This window comes from Larus michahellis, chromosome 14, assembly GCF_964199755.1.
Source record: "Larus michahellis chromosome 14, bLarMic1.1, whole genome shotgun sequence".
NCBI lineage: Eukaryota > Metazoa > Chordata > Aves > Charadriiformes > Laridae > Larus > Larus michahellis.
The window spans coordinates 3,403,911-3,422,064 of NC_133909.1; the positions used below are offsets into that span (position 1 = coordinate 3,403,911).

Consider the following 18,154-nt stretch of genomic DNA (forward strand, 5'->3'; position numbering starts at 1 on the left):
GTGCAACTGGTCCCATTAGGAGCAAGGGTGCAGGGAGAGCGGCGGGATGCTTTTCTGGCGTGATTCGGAGCACAGCGTTGCACCTTTTGTCCCCAATCCAGACCCACTACCAGCAGCGCAAACTGAGCCTCCCCGTCGCAGCCTGCCTTGCTCTCCAGGGAACTGCAGGGAGAGATTAACGCTGTGTAATTAAGCAAGCGGAGGCCGTACGGGAAGCGCCTGGTGCGGCTGCGAATCCCCCCGAACCGCCCCTCGCTCCTCGCGCCCGGCTGCGGCCGGCACGCACCGCACAGGCGGCACGGGGAAGTGTCAAGATTAAAAATTAAAACATTATAGGAAAGTTTAATCGCGTCTTTCGGTTCTCCCCCCGTTGGTGATTCACCCAGCTACTTTGATTTACAGGCGGGGGGGGGCGGGGTACGTGCACCCGCGGACCAGGACCGCGCTCTACCAGCGCGTGTCTCCGGCCAAATATTAATAGATATTTGGGCTGTCTTCACGCCCGGCTCTCCCGGGCCGAGTGACCTTCAGGGCAAGCTCGCCTTTGATGTGCATCGCTTCGGAGCGGGATTGATCCTGCAGGCACTTCAAACACAGGCTGCCTTCGCTTGCCTTCAGTGCGAACTCTGATTAACGGGCAAAACGCCTGTCTCTCTTTTTGCTGTGACCACTGAAGGAATCCAAACGAAGGCTGGCAGTCCCTGATTAACCAGCACCCTTTCCACGGCTCTTCCCAACGCTGTCGCCGTGCCCTGCTCTCCTTTGCCGCTGCTGTGCCGATCGCCCGCTGTCGCCGCCGTATTAAAATCAAAACCGCGGTAGACTAGAAGCAAGGCGATGGTATTTATTGAAGGAAAATGGGAATTGCTTCATCTTTCTGCTTGAATTATGGCTTACTACTTGGCAAGATGGGACACAGGAGCCCCTGCCCGCCCCTCGCACTTGTCCCCAGTGTCCCATGGGGTTCCCAGAGACCTCGGAGAAGTTTCACGGACTTTAGGAGCAGGAGAAATGTGCTGGCACCGGAGGAAGCCTCGTCCTCCTCATGGGAGGAAAGCAGACCAAGCCGTCTGCTTGATTTAACTGCGATGTTAAATGGTTGTAGATGGATGTAGGAAGAGCCCGGCGGTCCTCCAGTGCCGAACCCTCAAAGGGCGCAGGGTTTGGCCCGTAGGTCTTTTACAAGCCCAAAGCCCTGCTCAGTGCCCACGCTGCCAGGGCTATCCCCAGGAGCTAAGACCACGATGTGCTGCTGCCATCTGTCTCCAACGAGCAGCCACCAGGACCTCAGCTGAGATACGCAGGCGAGGACCGACAGCAGGAGGATGGCGAGCGGGCGAGGGGGACCGGCCCCGCGGCTTTGCCTGCCTCACGCTGGGACCAAACGTCGCGCTAAAAGGACTGTAGTTTCCATATTTGCCTGTCAGAGTCCCAGGACTTTCGCTGATTTACTATCAGAGTCCCAGCAAAGGACTTTCGCTGAACCAACTTCACAAATAATCGAAATCAGTTATTTTATTGAGAGCGACAGCCGCAGAGTCGAGATTGCCGTTGATAAGTTCACTAACTACGATAGCGCGAATTACTTAAGGTTGATGTTGCTAGCAAAAAATAACGATAGTACAACAACCCGGGGTAACATTCCCAGCACAGCGTCCCTGCCCGGGGTGGAGGAAGACAATGCGGCCCGTCGGCTGCTCCGGCAGGTATCGAGTTTCTTCTCTCCCAATTTAACAGTCATTTTTTCCATCCTTTTAGCCCCAAAATTACGAGGTGTCCTTCCCCTAGGTGACGTGTAGTATGATTTGGGTGGAGAGACGGAGTGCTATAGTCATATCTGTTTAGCATGATCTCTAAAATCTTCATTAGCGTACACAGCGGTGTCAACTTTAATATGCATGTCACAGGTAACGAGGCAAAGGTGGATTACCGGGCATGGCAGCCTCTCGAGGAAACAAAGAGCTACGCAAAGTCTCTGTTATCTTGATTTTACTGTCTCTGCTGACGAAAAGCAGGGCTGTCCCGGCTCCCCAAGGCTCCCCTGTTATTTATGTACCCTGCGATGGCCAGACAAGCCTTCGCCCCCCTGGGTTGCACAAGAGAGAGCAAAGCCAGTCTTAATTGCTCTTTGAGCACACATACTTCACCTCATTATCCAAATTCCACACCAAACAAACCACATTTTTATCACCGAGACAAATCAAACCGTGCCTCTCCTACACACCAGAGCGGGTCTGGGTTGGTCACTGGTGTAAAAGTGGATTTTCTTGAGGGATCCCACAGCAAACCCCAGAAACAAACCCCCCGGAGTGTGAAAGGGGCTCCAGCGTCACGCTGCCGTGGAGCTACACCCCGGCGAGAGGAGATGACGGCGATGACAAACGACACTTGCCCTATAATTACAGCCAGACTCCAATGCAGCGAGTACTGCTGCATTATTAAGAGCAACCAAAAATACTCCCAGATTAGTCATTAGCCGGCCCGGGTTACGCAGCAAGCGGCCCCCGGGGCTGTCTCACCCCTGCGTTTGCAGAGCTGAAAGGTGGGGGGGAGATTAAAATGGTTTGCAGCTCTTTTTACGCATCCTTCCTTTTGCGTGGCCGAGGCCCTGGGGTGAGTGGAGCATCTCCAGAATGCCCCGGCTCTGGGGAAAACTGCATTAGGATAATATTAATTGCCTTAGTGTAGTGCAACAGCTTAGTCTAAGCCAGCAGAGCTGAAGCAATGCACGAGGTCAGGGGAACCCACGGGTGTAGATTTGCTTTGTGCCCAAGGTGGGATCTGGGCGTCAGCCTTGAAAATTGGCTTCAACGTGAAGGGTGCGAGAAGGAGGTTATGGAGGCTCCAGCAGGTCGAGGGAGGTTGTTCCCCCCCCTCTACTCCACTCTTGTGAGACCCCACCTGGAGCCCTGCGACCAGTTCTGGAGCTCCTACTGCAAGAGAGGTATGGACGTGCTGGAACGTGTCCAGAGAAGGGCCCCGAGGGTGATCAGAGGGCTGGAGCACCTCTCCTATGGAGACAGACTGAGAGAGTTGGGTTTGTTCAGTCCGGAGAAAAGAAGGCTCCGAGGAGACCTTATTGTGGCCTACCAGTATCTTAAGGGGGCCTACAAGAAAGCTGGGGAGGGACTTTTCAGGATGTCGGGTAATGGTAGGACTAGAGGGAATGGATTAAAACTAGAGCTGGGTTGATTCAGACTGGACTTTAGGAAGAAGTTCTTCACCATGAGGGTGGTGAGACACTGGAACAGGTTGCCCAGAGAGGTGGTGGAAGCCCCATCCCTGGAAGTTTTTAAGGCCAGGCTGGACGGCGCTCTGAGCAACCTGATCTAGTGGGAGGTGTCCCTGCCCAGGGCAGGGGGGTTGGAACTAGATGATCTTTAAGGTCCCTTCCAACCCAAACCATTCTATGATTCTAAAGCCCAGGCTGAAACCACGCACGGTGTAACGGCAATGCAGCAGTGCTGCCACAAAGGCTGTGTTTGAAAGCCTGTGGACCAGAAGCCTCCAGAAATGTTGTTTGACACCTCTGATAACGACCCGGTTGATAGGGCAGGGCGCACCCTCAGCAAGTTGGCAGGTGACACCACAACGGGAGGAGGTGGCTGATGCAGCAGAAGGTGGTGCTGCCACCCAGAGGGACCTGGGCAGGCTGGAGAAACGGGATGAGGGACCTCCTGAAGTTCAGCCAGGGGAAGGGCCAAGAGCAGCCCCAGGACATGCTGGGTCCACCCAGCTGGAAAGCAGCTTTGCAGAGATGGCCACAGCGCTGTGAGAAAAAATCCCAAATGTCCGGGGGTTGCTCCCAGAGCAAAGGTGCAAGGAGGGAAAGCCCTGGCTTGTTCTTACGCTCTCTGGGAACTGCTTCCATCACCCCACAAGCCTTGGGGCGCCGGGCTTTCCTGCTGACTGCAGCCTCAAATGCACCCCCTTTCCTGGCTGCAGCGCTGGGTGCCAAAAATCCTGAACGTCCGGGCATGGCTCCCATGGCCAAGGTGCCAGGAGGGAAAACCGTGGCTTGTTCTCACACTCTCTGGGAACTGCTTCCATTGCCCCGCGAGCCTCGGGGCGCCGGGCTTTCCCAGCCACATCAGCCTCAATACCCACCTGCTCCAGGCACCGTGCCGGGCAGTCTGGTAGACACCAAGCTGACCATGGGCCAGCAGTGCACTCTCCCAGCAAATGTGGGGACCAGCCTCCTGAGCTGCATCGGGCAGAGCATCGCCAGTGGGTCCAGGATGCAGATCCCACCCCTCTGCTCAGCACTGGTGAGACATATCTGGGTATTGTGTCCCACATTGGGCTCCCCGGTAGAAGACAGGTGTAGACATGCTGGAGCGAGTTCGGAAAAGACTAAGGGCCTGGAGCATCTCTGCGATGAGGAGAGGCTGAGCGAGCTGGGATGGTTCAACCTGGAGAGGAGATGGCTCAAGGAGATCTTATCCATGTGGACAAATGTTTGATGGAGAGAGGTAAAGGAGACAGGGCCAGACTCTTCTCTGAGATGCCAAGCGACCAGAGGCAATGGGCACAAATTGGAATATAGGAAGTTCTCCTTAAACGTAAGAAAATGCTCTTTTATTGTGAGGGTGGTCAGACACGAGAAGAGGTTGCTCAGAGGTGTTGTGGAGTCTCCATCCTTGGAGATATTCAAAGCTCGACTAGACCTGGCCTGGAGCAGCCTCCTCCCGCTGGAGCTGGGCGTTGGAGCAGATGAGCTCCAGAGGTGCCTCCAGCCACGGGGACTTGGTGTTTCTGCAGCTGTGAGCCCCAGCCAGACCCTACTCCGAGCCGTGCCATGGCTCTGCTCCCCATCCTCTTCCCCGGGATGTGAGATGTGTCCCACTCCTTCCCAGTGTTTCGACACCGACTGCAGAGAAGCACTAGCTGAGAGACAGGAACAACCATTACAATTGCCTCCAGCACATCTTCTTAGATCTAATAACCCAGACGGTTTATTGACTTCTTTATTTAACTGGAGTCATCTTCTCTCTCTTCCGCGCAGCCGTGTTTGCCTCGCGGCTTTTCCAAATACACGTCTACACCGAAAAATACCCCATGAGCATCATTTCTTCTAATTCCTTGAATCTATCCTTCAGATACATTCTGGGTCTGACCCAGCCACGTGACAATTTAATTGAGCGACGCTTTCCCCCATCCCCTTGCGAAGCTGCAGCGTGGCAGGCAGGAACCAGGCTCCGTCCCGGCTCCAGGACCAGGCACGGCTGGGATCAGACATCCCCCTTTGCTCCAGGAGCATGCAGCCCATGCGGGGCCAGCGTGGGCTGCTCTGCTCCTCCAGTGCTTTTACATGTTATTTCTGCACGAGTTTTGACCCAAAACGTGACTTTGAATTAAAATCCAAATTGCCCTGGCAGTCTCTAAATGGATTATTTATTTTTTTAGTAGACAAAATGTTCTTTCCCTTTTTTTTTTTTGGTCACCTCACATGGGTCCGTTCGTGTGGGGGTTTTTCTGGACCATCCCTACTATTTGAGGTTTTGAGGCACAAAGGTCTCACTGACTGATCCTAAAAGGATTCCAAAGCCCTGCAGCAGCCTGCTTCTCTACTGCCCCCCGGGTTCTCCAAGAGCCCTTATAAGAAAATCAGTAGAAAGACGGACAAAGTACTAATGGTTTTGGCTCCATATGAAGCGGTTTGGGCTCACTGTATGTCCCAGCCCCGCAAAGCGCTGAAGTGGCTGTGCCAAAGGCCAGCTGGGCTCTTCCCTCCTGAGCTTCCTTCAGGCAAAATGATGTTCAGCTGCTACAAGTTGAGTCAACAAATTCTACCTTCCCCTTTTTTTCTGCACACTTGACAAGAGGTACCATAGGGGCAGTAAATTCCATGTCTTTTGGTTTAATTTATTCTACAGATTATGAAGAGAAACTTAAACCCGAGTTTCATCAAGCAGTTCAAGAAGATGAATGAGAAGTTTCATCACCCCTGGGAGTTCTTTCTTATAAAACTGCTTGTCTGGTTACCTGGACTCACACACTCCTCATGCCCGGGGTGATTTGTTTGAGTTCTCTATTTCATTAATAAAATGTGATACAATAATGGGGTCTTTTTGTTGCATTAGAGACATTCAACTTTCGAAAGACCTGCTGTAGCAATGAGCAAGTGTCTCACTCAAATGCTACCAGTGTCCAGGCAGGCGGCCACGGGCTCGCCCGCAGAAGAGGGAATTTTCCATTGGATTTACACTTTGCAACTCAAATTAATCCCCACGGCTGTTTCTTTTCCTGTTGTTCGGGTGATTCCTCTGTATTGTTTGGCTGCCGTGGAATAAACGGTGTCAGTCACCGAGAGGCTGTTCACCCCCCTGCCAAAATTCCCAGTCCCTACATCACCTCCCCGAGCAAAGTTCCCCACTTGCAGGCATCCAAGCCAAGAATTTAGAGCAATCCCTGGGGAAGAGCTGGTACAGGGTGGGACAGGGTAAACAAGTGAGTCATGGTAAACTCCTGGCCTCAGTCCCAGTGGGACTCAGGTACGGGGCTCCTGGCATCACTGTGGGGCTGCCCCTCCAGCCACCATGACCCTCTGCCCCCAAAGGTTTGGGGTGCTGGTGGAGCCCCCTCACAGAACCACAGAGTGGTAGGGGCTGGAAGGGACCTCTGGAGATCACCCAGTCCAACCCCCTGCCAGAGCAGGGTCACCCACAGCAGGTGGCACAGGAACGCCTCCAGGCGGGTTTGGGATGTCTCCACAGACGGAGACTCCACCACCTCTCGGGGCAGCCTGGGCCAGGGCTCTGCCACCCTCACAGCAAAGAAGTTCCTCCTCGTGTTGAGATGGAACTCCCTATGGTCAAGTTTGTGCCCGTTACCCCTTGTCCTGTCCCCGGGCACCACTGACAAGAGCCTGGCCCCATCCTCCTGACACCCCCCCTTTCAGTATTGATAAGCGTTGATAAGGTCCCCCCTCAGGCGTCTTTTTTCCAGCCTGAATAGACCCAAATCCCTCAGCCTTTCTTCACAAGAGAGGTGTTCCAGTCCCCTCATCCTCTTGGTAGCCCTTTGCTGTCCCCTCTCCAGCAGTTCCCTGTCCTTCTGGAACCGGGGAGCCCAGCACTGGACCCAGCACTCCAGATGTGGCCTCCCCAGGGCAGAGCAGAGGGGGAGGATGACCTCCCTCCACCTGCTGGCCACACTCTTCTTGATGCCCCCCAGGATGCCGTTGGCCTTCTTGGCCACAAGGGCCCATTGCTGGCTCACGGTCACCCTGTTGTCCACCAGGACTCCCAGGTCTCTTTCCACCGAGCTGCTCTCCAGCAGGTCACCCCCAACCTGTCCTGGTGCAGGGGGTTATTCCTCCCCAGGTGCAGCGCCCTACGCTTGCCCTCGTTGAATTTCATAAGGTTTCTCTCCGCCCAGCTCTCCAGCCTGTCCAGGTCTCTCTGGATGGTGGCACAGCCTTCTGCTGTGTCAGCCACCCCCCCCAGCTTTGTGTCATCAGCAAACTCACTGAGGGTGCACCGTGTCCCTTCATCCAGGTCATTGATGAATATATTGAAGAGGACTGGGCCCCGTACTGACCCCTGGGGAACACCACTCGTCACTGACCTCCAACTAGACTCTGTGCCCCTAATCACCACCCTCTGAGCTCTGTCTTTCAACCGGTTTTCAGTCCACCCCACTGTCCATTCATCAAACCCACACTTCCTAAGCTTCCCTATGAGGATGCTGTGGGAGACTGTGTCGAAAGCCTCGCTGAAGTCAAGGTAGACACCATCCACTGCCCTCCCATCATCTGTCCATCCAGTCATGCCATCATAGAAGGCTATCAGATTAGTCAGACATGATTTCCCCTTGGTGAATCCATGTTGAGTACTTCTGATAGCTTTCTTCTGCTCCACATGCCTTGAGATGACGCCCAGAACGAGCTCCGGCAGCTTGGGGTGTGTGTGTGGGGGAACTGAAATACTGAAACAGAGCAGTCCCAGGGCTGTGGAAGGGTCATTCCCAGTTGTTTTTTTGGTGATTTGAGAGAGATTTGGTGTAAGGAATTGCACTGTGGCTTTGGAGAGCATCCTCCTGGAGCCTGTCTGGGATAAGCCCGGCTGGCGACGCTGAGCACCCGTGGCCCGACACCTGCGCATCGTCCTGCTACGTGGCCAAAAAAGGCTACTAGTGCAGAGATCCTCTCTGTTTCCATCAGCCCTGCCCAACCGCAGTCCTGGCTCTGCCGTTCATCCCGCGGCTGGACACCGGGGGATGCTGCCTCGCTCCTCTCTGGGTGAGGGTTATAATTCAGGCTCCCCTCAAGAAATACCGCTCCATGCCCTCTGTCGAGGGCTTCCTCCTTCCACTGCAGAGGCTTGCATGAAATCAAACCTCATCCCTCTTTTCCTCGCGTCCTTTGCTGGGTAGTGGCTCATGACAACTCTCTCCATCAAGGGCTGCGAGGGCTTTCGACCAGAGGTGTGGCGGCTCAGCCGGTGCCAGATGTGCTTGCGTGCAGCCAGATGTGCTGGTGTTTAGAGCGAGATGCTCAAAAGCACCAAGAGAGCCCTGAGGAGGTTGGAGGAAGAGTTAACCCCACGCCTGCAACAACCACAACAACCTTGGGCTGACGTTCCTCCCAAACCCAAGTGGAACCGCAGAATATTTCAGAAAAAAAATTTTAGTTTTTCCCGGGACTGACTCATTTTCCATCAGAAAGGAGTTTGATGGAAAATCGTGACCTACCCTAAACCCAACAAGTACCTGACCAGCACCTGTGCCCTGCTCCCAGGTTCCCCCAGTTTACGTCTACAAGAATGTCCCCTCCTGGGTCACTGCACTGGTATGCAAGACAGCGACAAAACAAGCAATGACCTGGCAGTAACACGCAAGATTTTTCCAGGACGGTGACATCTTCTCCCGTCGCATGCCACCAAGAGGGAGATCCGAGCAAAAAAGGAGTCAGCGGCGCGGGGAAGGGCGGAGTGGCGAAACGCCTGTGGGGTTTTGCAATGCTTCCCTCGCCCCGTGTCAGCTCTTTGAGATCGGTGTTACAACACGGTGGGGCCAGGTATGCGCTTGACCGGGAGAAGCCGGCATTTCCGTGTCACTGACCGCCTGGGGAGCGGCGGGGGGACGCGCCAGAGACCACCTCGGGGATGTGGGTAGGGCTGTGCCTATATAGAGTGTGAGGAAGGGCAGAGGCAGCAAGTTTCAGCTCCTCTCTCCTCTCTGCTCGGTTGTGATTTTCTCCCTGGAGGGGGAATTTCTTGATTTTTTTCACTGCTCAGCGGCACGGGGCGAGGATGGATGCTGGACTGGCCGTGGTGCTCATTATTCTCCTCCTCCTCTCCATCCTCTGGTTCCTGGACTGGAGAACCAGCAGGAAGAGAAGTCGGCTGCCTCCGGGACCGGCCCCATGGCCCATTCTAGGCAACCTATGGCAAAAGGATGTCCTGCCCCTCTACAAGACCTACGAGAAGGTAAGAGAGGAGCTGGTGGTGCCGGACTCACTCCCAGCCCCAGCAGGGCAGCAGGAGGGAATGGGAATGGGAATGGGAACGTCCTGTGTCAAAATAAAATGGGAATTGTGCAGGTGACTCTTTTCCCACCTTTCTTTTCTCTTTTTCCCTCCCTCTTGTCTTGCTCTGCCAGAGTTGCCTAAATCCCTGCTAGCGGGAGCATAATCAAGACTGTTATTGAAGTCTTTCTCCTCCTCTAAGGTGGTGCTGCGGCACCGCTGCCATCCAGACACGCTTTCCAGAGATGATGTTTTGAAATCCCAAAGCAGCAGCGGGATCAGAACCCCCCCATCCCGGGCCAGGGCTGGGTGGGAATGGGTCGAGGACGCCGGCTTTGAGGGAGGTTCTTCCCCTCCCTGCCCGTGCATTTGCCGGTGTTGTGGCCACGAGACTTCATTTAAAATTAAATGAACGGCTGGGGTTTGGGACCCTCACTCACCACAGCTTTCCCGTCCTCCCCCAGCTCAGCAGCACGTACGGCCCCATCTTTACCGTCTGGCTGGGGCTGAAGCCGGTGGTGGTGCTCTGTGGGTACGAGGCGGTGAAGGATGCTCTGCTGGGCCACTCCGAGGAGTTTGGAGGAAGACCTGAAATACCCCTTCTGGTGCAGCTATCGAAAGACTATGGTAGGCGCCTGCATTTCTTCTAGAAGCGATTGCTGTCTGGGTGAGCAGAAAGTCCCCGACTGCAGCTGGCCATGCTCATGTCTCAACACCCAAGACCTCAAACACCCATTTCCCACTCTGACAGTCCCTCTAACTATTAAGCCTCTTGTCCAAGGACAGTATTAATTCCAGGTAACCAGTTCCAGCTTTGTTCTGAGTTTCTGTAGAGATCCTCAGCCTTTCAGGGATGCTGTGCACGCAGCAGGGTCGTTCCTTGGCTTACTATTGCTCCACAGCTGGGCTCAGAGCAGGGTCCCCCATTCCTGGGGAAGAGCGGTGGGGCGGGCAGGTGAGTGGTCTCCACTGCCTCCCTCCAGGTTTTATCTCCAACAATGAGAAGAAGTGGCGGGAGCTGCGGAGGTTCACGCTCAGCACCCTGCGGGACTTCGGGATGGGGAAGAGCTCCATGTCGCAGCGGGTGCAGCAGGAGGCCCAGCACCTGGTGGAGCTGCTGGCAGAACTCAAAGGTGACGTGAGCCCCATCCGTCCTGGCTCCTGTGGCAGGTGGAGGACATACAACAGCCTCACGGGACATGTGTGGTCCCAGAGCTGTTTGCAATGGCTGGCGTGGACGACCCTTGAAGGGAGAGGGGTTAGGCCGCATCCCACCCAGAGAGAGCTGCAGGGCTGTGATACAGTCATGGCTTAAGGGTCGGGGTGGGAGATCCTGCTCCAGAACTGGGTGCACGTGGTGGGGGACCATGGAGGAATATTTCGTGCCCAAAGAACAGAAATAGGAAATTAAAGTGCATGGCATCGAGAACGCAAGAAAAACATATTGCTCCAGCAACACAGGGGTTATCAGGGCGATGTCCTCCTCTCTGACAAAACTGAACTGCTCAGTGCCACCACCTCTTCTGGGGCTTCCTGAATATAAGAGGAGATGGAGGCTCCGTCATAAGCTGGCTCCTCTGCCCTGATGTGCGGTGCTGGCCAGGGGCCGCTCATGGCAGGGAGATGTTCTGCAGCCCCCCAGGTCCCCAGGGCACGTCAGCAGGAGCCCAAAGCACCCGGAGATGCCTCTGCTTTCTTCAATCCCAACCACTGGGGAGGGGTTTAGGAGCAAGGAGGTCGATGTAGGAGCCCACAGCGCAGGAGGGCCCTTTGCTTTGGCTGTTAGGCCCAGCAGATTCAACCAGGGCTCAGAGTTCAAAGGACAGGGGCTCAAAGGGGGAGGAAGGGTGTTTTCTGTGTTGAAGCAAATAACTGTTGACTTTCTGATGCCTTTCTTGCCACTTCTGTGGCTGCAGGAAATGCCTTTGAGCCGATGACAATGTTCAGACACGCAGTCGCCAACGTGATCTGCTCCGTTGTCTTCGGGAGCCGTTACAGCTACAGCGACACAGCCTTTCTGGAGCTACTGAACGTGATTGGGAACTACATCAGCTTCTTCCTCTCCCCCATCGCCGTGGTAGGCATCCACCCTCATGCCCAATGCTCTCGGGTGGTCGAGGGATGCTCCTTGGCTTTGGGTCACTCCTTGCCTTTGATGGGACAGCATGGCTTTGAGGAAAGGTACGGGAGGCTCCATCCAGACACCTGAGTCCTCCTGTTCCTCCTCCATCTGCAGGTCTACAACACCTTCCCCAACATCATGCACCGCCTCCCGGGGCCACACAGGAAAGTCCTGGCTGAATGTGAGAAGCTGAAGGACTACATCCGAGAAAGAGTCGAGCTTCACAAGCTGACGCTGGACCCCAGCTGCCCCCGGGACTACATCGACTGTTTCCTTATGAAAGCGGAGAAGGTAGAGGTGGTGCAAAGCGGGGCGAGGGCTGCCCTCCAGACCTGGCTGCAGCCTGGAAAATCACCCAGATGACACTGAATCCCCTCCCTACCGTGTCCTTGCAGGAGAAGAGCAGCCCGGAGAGGATGTACAGCAACGAAGACTTGGTCATGTCAGTATTCAACCTCTTTGGTGCCGGGACAGTGACAACTAGCAACGCCCTGGTCTTCTGCCTCTTAATACTGGCAAAATATCCCCGTATTCAAGGTAAGGGCAGCAAAATGCATCTGCTCCCTGTGCCTGAGGAGGTCACGGTGCAGCAAAGACACAGACAGAGTCCCGGCCCTGGTGGGTCCTGTTTGGGGGAGACCAAAATCATCCTGCATGGGTCACCCAAGGATGACAGCCATCACAGCCACAGACACGCCAGGGGATCCGGGTACCTGATCCCTTTTTGCCATCCCTGCTTGTGCAGGTGGCCCCAGACTGGCCTATGAAAGATGCCTTGAACCCTCCAGATCTGGGGAGGTACATGGTCAGAGACCCTATTTCTGGTCTCTACGAGGGTTTATGCCGGTTTCTTCCTCTCTGCTAGATCATCCTTTTACTCTAGGATAGGTGTCCAGGGAGGCCAGTAAGAATTTACGGGGGGTTTTGCACAGCAAGCACTGCAGCTCCACGTCTGCCTTTTCCCCAGCCAAGGTCCAGGAGGAGATCGATGCAGTGGTGGGTGCTGGCTGTGCTCCCAGCACGGAGGACAAGCTGAGGATGCCGTACACCAACGCAGTGATCCACGAGCTGCAGCGCTTCCACAAGACCCGTATCGAGAACTTCCCGCGGATGACAACGCAGGACATCGTGTTCAGGGGCCACACCATCCCCAAGGTAGACATCATGGCCCTGAAGTCTCTGTGTCCCCGAGGGGAGGGGTGGCAGGGGGGCTTGAATGAGATTCGCCTTGGCCCCTGGACTGTTTGCTCCCTCCTGGAGGTCCTGGGTCTTTCCCAGTCCTTGGTGGGGGGAGATAGTGATAACCTTTTAGTGGAGGAAGAGAGGGAACTTGATGCTGCTGCCAGTTCTGCCCACACACAGAATCACAGAACCACAGACTGGCGGGGGTCGGCAGGGCCCTCTGGAGATCACCCAGTCCAAACCCCTGCCAGAGCAGGGTCACCCAGAGCAGGTGGCACAGGAACGCCTCCAGGCGGGTTTGAATGTCTCCAGAGACGGAGACTCCCCCACCTCTCGGGGCAGCCTGTGCCAGGGCTCTGCCACCCTCACAGCAACGAAGTTCCTCCTCCTGTTTAGGTGGAACTCCCTATGGTCAAGTTTGTGCCCGTTACCCCTTGTCCTGTCCCCGGGCACCACTGAAAAGAGCCTGGCCCCATCCTCCTGACACCCCCCCTTTCAGTATTGATAAGCGTTGATAAGGTCCCCCCTCAGGCGTCTTTTTTCCAGCCTGAAGAGCCCCAAATCCCTCAGCCTTTCTTCACAAGAGAGGTGTTCCAGTCCCCTCATCCTCTTGGTAGCCCTTTGCTGTCCCCTCTCCAGCAGTTCCCTGTCCCTCTTGAACCGGGGAGCCCAGCACTGGACACAGCACTCCAGATGTGCCCTCCCCAGGGCAGAGCAGAGGGGGAGGATGACCTCCCTCCACCTGCTGGCCACGCTCTTTTTAACATATCCCAGGACACCATTGGCCTTCTTGGCCACAAGGCTGGCACACCCGTGTCCCTTGCCTGTCCTGGAAAACACCTCTTTCCACCAGGGAGATGGCCGCAGGCCCAGGTTTGACTGCAAGCGTTTTGTACAGCACCCACCTTGAAGGAACACCTCCCTCCTTTGGACCTTGTGCAGTGAGAGGGGTTTTAACGTAAAACAATGGGAATAACTCAATAATTTCTGTCTCATGAGGTGCACAGAGACCGGCAGGACCCTGGGGACAGCGGAGCCCCACAACAGTTGTCCCTGCCTGGCACAGAGCCATCACTCTGGGCTGCATCCCTACGGGCATCGGAGTGGGCATCGGGGGGTGCACCCAGCCTCTCCCCATGCCCTCCAGATGCTCCTCACTTGCTAATAATCCCCCTCGGCAGAGCCCTGCGTCACGGTACTGATGTTCCTCCTTGCCCTGTCCCTCTCCCACAGGGCACAGTTGTGATTCCGGTATTTTCTTCCGTGCATACGGATCCAACCCAGTGGGAGAACCCCAAGGAAGTCGACCCAGGGCACTTCTTGGATGAGAAGGGCGAGTTCAGGAAACGTGAAGCCTTCATGGCTTTCTCAGCAGGTCAGTGCTTAACCCCCACACAGCCACCTTGGCCGTCACCCTGCCTGCATCGACTCCCAGCACCGCCAGCGTGAATATCAGTTGGCGCCAAAGTTATACCCATGATATGAACTTTCTCGCTATCCTTTTACGCCCTTTTTTCCCCAAGCGCTGGGTGAAGCCCTCAGCCCGGTGCTCACCCTCCGCTTCCCATGTCCCCAGGGAAGAGGATGTGCCCAGGAGAGGCGCTGGCCCGCATCGAGCTCTTCCTTTTCCTCACCACCCTGCTGCAGAACTTCACCTTCCAGCTCGCCATCGAGCACAAGGAGACCGATTTATTCTCCCTATGGCTCGAGATAGAGAGGAGGGCGATACCAGGCATGTTCTTCGCTATTCCGCGCCCGGTGTCCTCTTAAGCAGAGAGGAGCAGGGAGGAAGAAGATGTCTTCCAGGTGCCTTCACTTCTTCTGCAATCAGAGCAAGCCACGCCACCATGAATGCTACAGCAGCAGCCACCAAGGAGGGTGGCTTTGAGCTTCTCCTCGGAGATCTGCCAGGCATCTCTGCCACCAGCTCCGTGGGCATCCTTGGCTCCCAACCCTTCCCCTCCACGTCCCTGTAACACGAGGAAGACAGCGCTGGTTTTCCTCCCCCCGTATCTATTGGCTCCGGTCAAACCTCTTGCTCCTTGGGGCAGGGCTGCTTGTGGCTCCCCGGCTCGGCTGGGCGCTCCCTCGTTTTGGCACTTCTGCAATAAAAATAACCGTCGCAACTGGATGCTGGTGTTTGTAAGAACGCTTGAGGTGCCTCTCGACGTAAGGGCGATGACGCTCAGGCTTCCCTGCCCTCCGCAGGCGGTCCGTCAGCCAGGACAAACCAAGGTGACAAGCACCTAACGCTTCTGCTTCCCTGCTTTGTCCCCTCTCTCTGTGCATTACGCAGAGGCTGTGACGCTGCAAATCACCATCACTTCTGTCCCCGCACCTCGTGAACACCTTTTAGGCCATCGAAATGTTAAAAAAATGATGCACAGGGGGAAACGTGCTACAGGACAGCGGTGCCGTGCTTGGCAAGCAAGACGTATTCTGCCAGCAAAGTCACCGCGTCCCTCTCAGGGTGCTCACGCTGCCTGAACCACCCCTGCAGGAAGAGGGATGCACTTGCCAGCCCCCAGGCACGCTCCAGCCTTTATTCCAAAACATTGGGACTTTAAAGAAAAAGGGTTTTTTTCTTTAAATACTCGTGCAAGGGCAAAATAACCCAGACGCACTCTGCCCAGCCTCAGCGATGGCCTGGGCTCCTCCTTCTGCCAGCTGAATGTGTCTTCAGGCTTTGGAAAACCAGTAAGTTTCCCATTGCTTCCAGTTCTCCCAGATACAGGACTTCAGCTCCATGTCTGTTCCCAGGGTGTCTTCATCTTTCCCAGGTTTTTGTGTGTCCCAGGACAGACGGAGCCAGGGAAACATTCGATTTGCTTTAGCTGATTTGCCTCCGCGGCTTTTAATCTTCAAATGAATCTTACACATCTCAGGAATGTATCGCTAATCCCCGTAGCTCTGAGGCAGGGAGGGCTCCCCGGGACAGGCAGAGACACCTGAGCTCTTCCAGCAGCAAAATGCTTTCAGCTGGAGAAGGTTTCCAATAAAAGGCCTGAGCTGCAGCACACAAGAGCTGTAGCTCAGGAGAAGTTGTGGAAAAGGGCTTAGGGGTGCTGGTGGATGAGAAGCTCAACGTGAACGAACAATGTGCGCTTGTAGCCCAGAAGGCCAGTTGCATCCTGGGCCACATCAAAAGAAGCGTGGCCAGCAGATCCAGAGAGGGGATTCTGCTCCGCTCTGGTGAGACCCCACCTGGAGTCCTGTGTCCAGCTCCGGAGCCCTCAGCACAGGAAGGACATGGACCTGTTGGAATGGGTCCAGAGGAGGCCACGAAGATGATCTGAGGGCTGGAGCCCCTCTGCTGTGAGGATAGGCTGAGAGAGTTGGGGGGGTTCAGCCTGGAGAAGAGAAGGCTCCGGGGAGACCTTCCAGTCCCTAAAGGGGCTCCAGGAAAGCTGGGGAGGGGCTGTTTGCAAGGGCATGTAGCGACAGGACGAGGGGCAATGGTTTAAACTAGAGCAGGGCGGGTTTAGATCAGACATCAGGAAGTTCTTTCCACTGAGGGTGGTGAGACCCTGGCCCAGGTTGCCCAGAGAGGTGGGGGAGGCCCCATCCCTGGAGACATTCAAGGCCAGGCTGGATGAGGCTCTGAGCAACCTGATCCAGTTGAAGATGTCCCTGCTGACTGCAGGGGGTTGGACTAGATGGCCTTGAGAGGTCCCTTCCAACCCAACGCATTCGGTGATTCTAGAATGCTGTGGGAGAGAAGGGATAAAAGCAACATGCAGCTTGCTGTCTCAGCTGTGGGGCTGTGCCTCTCTGAGGTCCTTCATGTCAATATTTACCTCTAGCAAATACTCTTGGGTGCTGGCTCTGCTCCGTGAGCTCCTGTGCAGCTGGGGAAGTCACTCTGGGGCTTGTTTGAGAGGAGCTGGCAGCGTGGGATGTGCTCCCAGCTGTCCCCTTCTCCCTGCCCAGGGGCTTAGGCTTGTTGCAGTGGGGCTGGGGGTCTCTATGAAGCCTGGGACTGGAGGGCAGGGGGGCTGTTGGGGTTTTGTGGGGGTCTCCAGGCTGGTTTTGGTGGGTGTTGCCTTGCACCTCCCTGCAAGCACGGAAAGGGGAGAGCAGGGAGCGTGCCTCGGGGAGAGGTGCCTGTGCCCTCCCGGAGGTAGGTGAGACCGGGGCTGTTGGGGACTTCTCTCACCCTGGGCCAGCGGTTCCTCGATGGTGGGTGCTGCCATCCCAAATAGCCCATTTTGCTGGTAAAGATTATTTCCTAGATACCACCGCGAGAGGGGCGTTTCTGTGTGTAGGGAGTGAAATGCATCACTGGGAGGGCTTGTGGTCTCTTCAGGGGGGGAGCTCCAGGCTTTGATTAATCGATTAATTTGAGGCAGCCTGTAGCTGGGTTTGGAGCCGGTGAAAAGGGGTGGATTTGCTGTCAGGTAGCTCTTAGTGGCAGGAAAACAACCCTGCACTGGAGAAGAATGGCTGAGGCCAGAGCCCTGCTCTTCTCTGCTTAGGAGTTACCTTAAAATCCTGCGTGGGGACGTGTGTGGGATGACGACTTGGGTGCCCGAGCCCGTCGCCCTGCCAGCTTTGTGCAGCGCGTTTGTTTTGCAAGCGCCAAACTTGAAAGCACAGCATCAGCGGTGCCGGAATCTCCGGAGGATGGAGAGAGCGTCATGTTCTCATCCAACGCTGCCTTTTCCACTCCCGCCTCTGCCAAAGCGAGAGCCCAGTGGGCACGTGAGAGCCCCGAAACTGCCGTGCACAGGTACGCAGCCCCGCTCTCCGAACGCGTTTGTGCCCATCTCCGCAAGGGATGAGGGGGTATGAGTTTATTGCGGCTTTCCCCTCTGGGCTGCTCTGCAAGGCTCCGTCTTCTTGTCAAAAAGTCGTGTTGTTGTTTTGTTGTGTGGTTTGTTTTTTTTAATGACTTACCTAATCCTCCTGCCTTCTCCTAAATGATGGATGAACCAGCCTGTACTCTTATTCTACGCGCGTTTTTTGACTCATTAGATGACTAAATAGAATCTTTTTTTCAAGCTGGGGAAGCTTGGGACTCAGGAAACTAAGTAAAAAAAAAAAAAAAAACAAAACCAAACATGCATTCGACCAAAACAACCTGATTTAAAGCATTTTTGCCCAACCTCTTTCCAACATCCCCCTGGATCGGCACTTATTGCCCCTGGGTTTCCGTGCCTGAAAACCAGACGCTGGGGCGTCCCAAGGCTGGCGGTGCTCCTGCTTCCCCGAGGACTTTTTTTTGGTTTTATGCCTATTTCCTTTATTTTCCAGCTGATTTCTGCTCTTTGGGTGGGGGGGAGGGGGGGGGAACTGCAGTGCCCCCGTCCCACCTGCGGGCTCCCATCCTTGCTGGCGGGACCCCGAAAGCGGGTGCCGTTGAGCGGCTCTTTGCGGTGGGG

The 18,154-nt window shown here is 55.4% G+C and overlaps 1 protein-coding gene across 1 annotated transcript; it reads left to right on the forward strand.

Annotated features, from left to right (window-relative positions):
* The first annotated feature begins 9,254 nt into the window (after positions 1-9,254).
* On the forward strand, positions 9,255-14,771 carry LOC141751141 (cytochrome P450 2C5-like). Its single transcript, XM_074607490.1, has 9 exons — positions 9,255-9,431; positions 9,934-10,096; positions 10,453-10,602; positions 11,386-11,546; positions 11,706-11,882; positions 11,987-12,128; positions 12,559-12,746; positions 14,007-14,148; positions 14,350-14,771. The coding sequence occupies exons 1-9, from the start codon at positions 9,255-9,257 to the stop codon at positions 14,541-14,543; spliced, it is 1,494 nt and encodes a 497-aa protein (XP_074463591.1). The 3' UTR covers positions 14,544-14,771.
* The last annotated feature ends 3,383 nt before the right edge of the window (positions 14,772-18,154 follow it).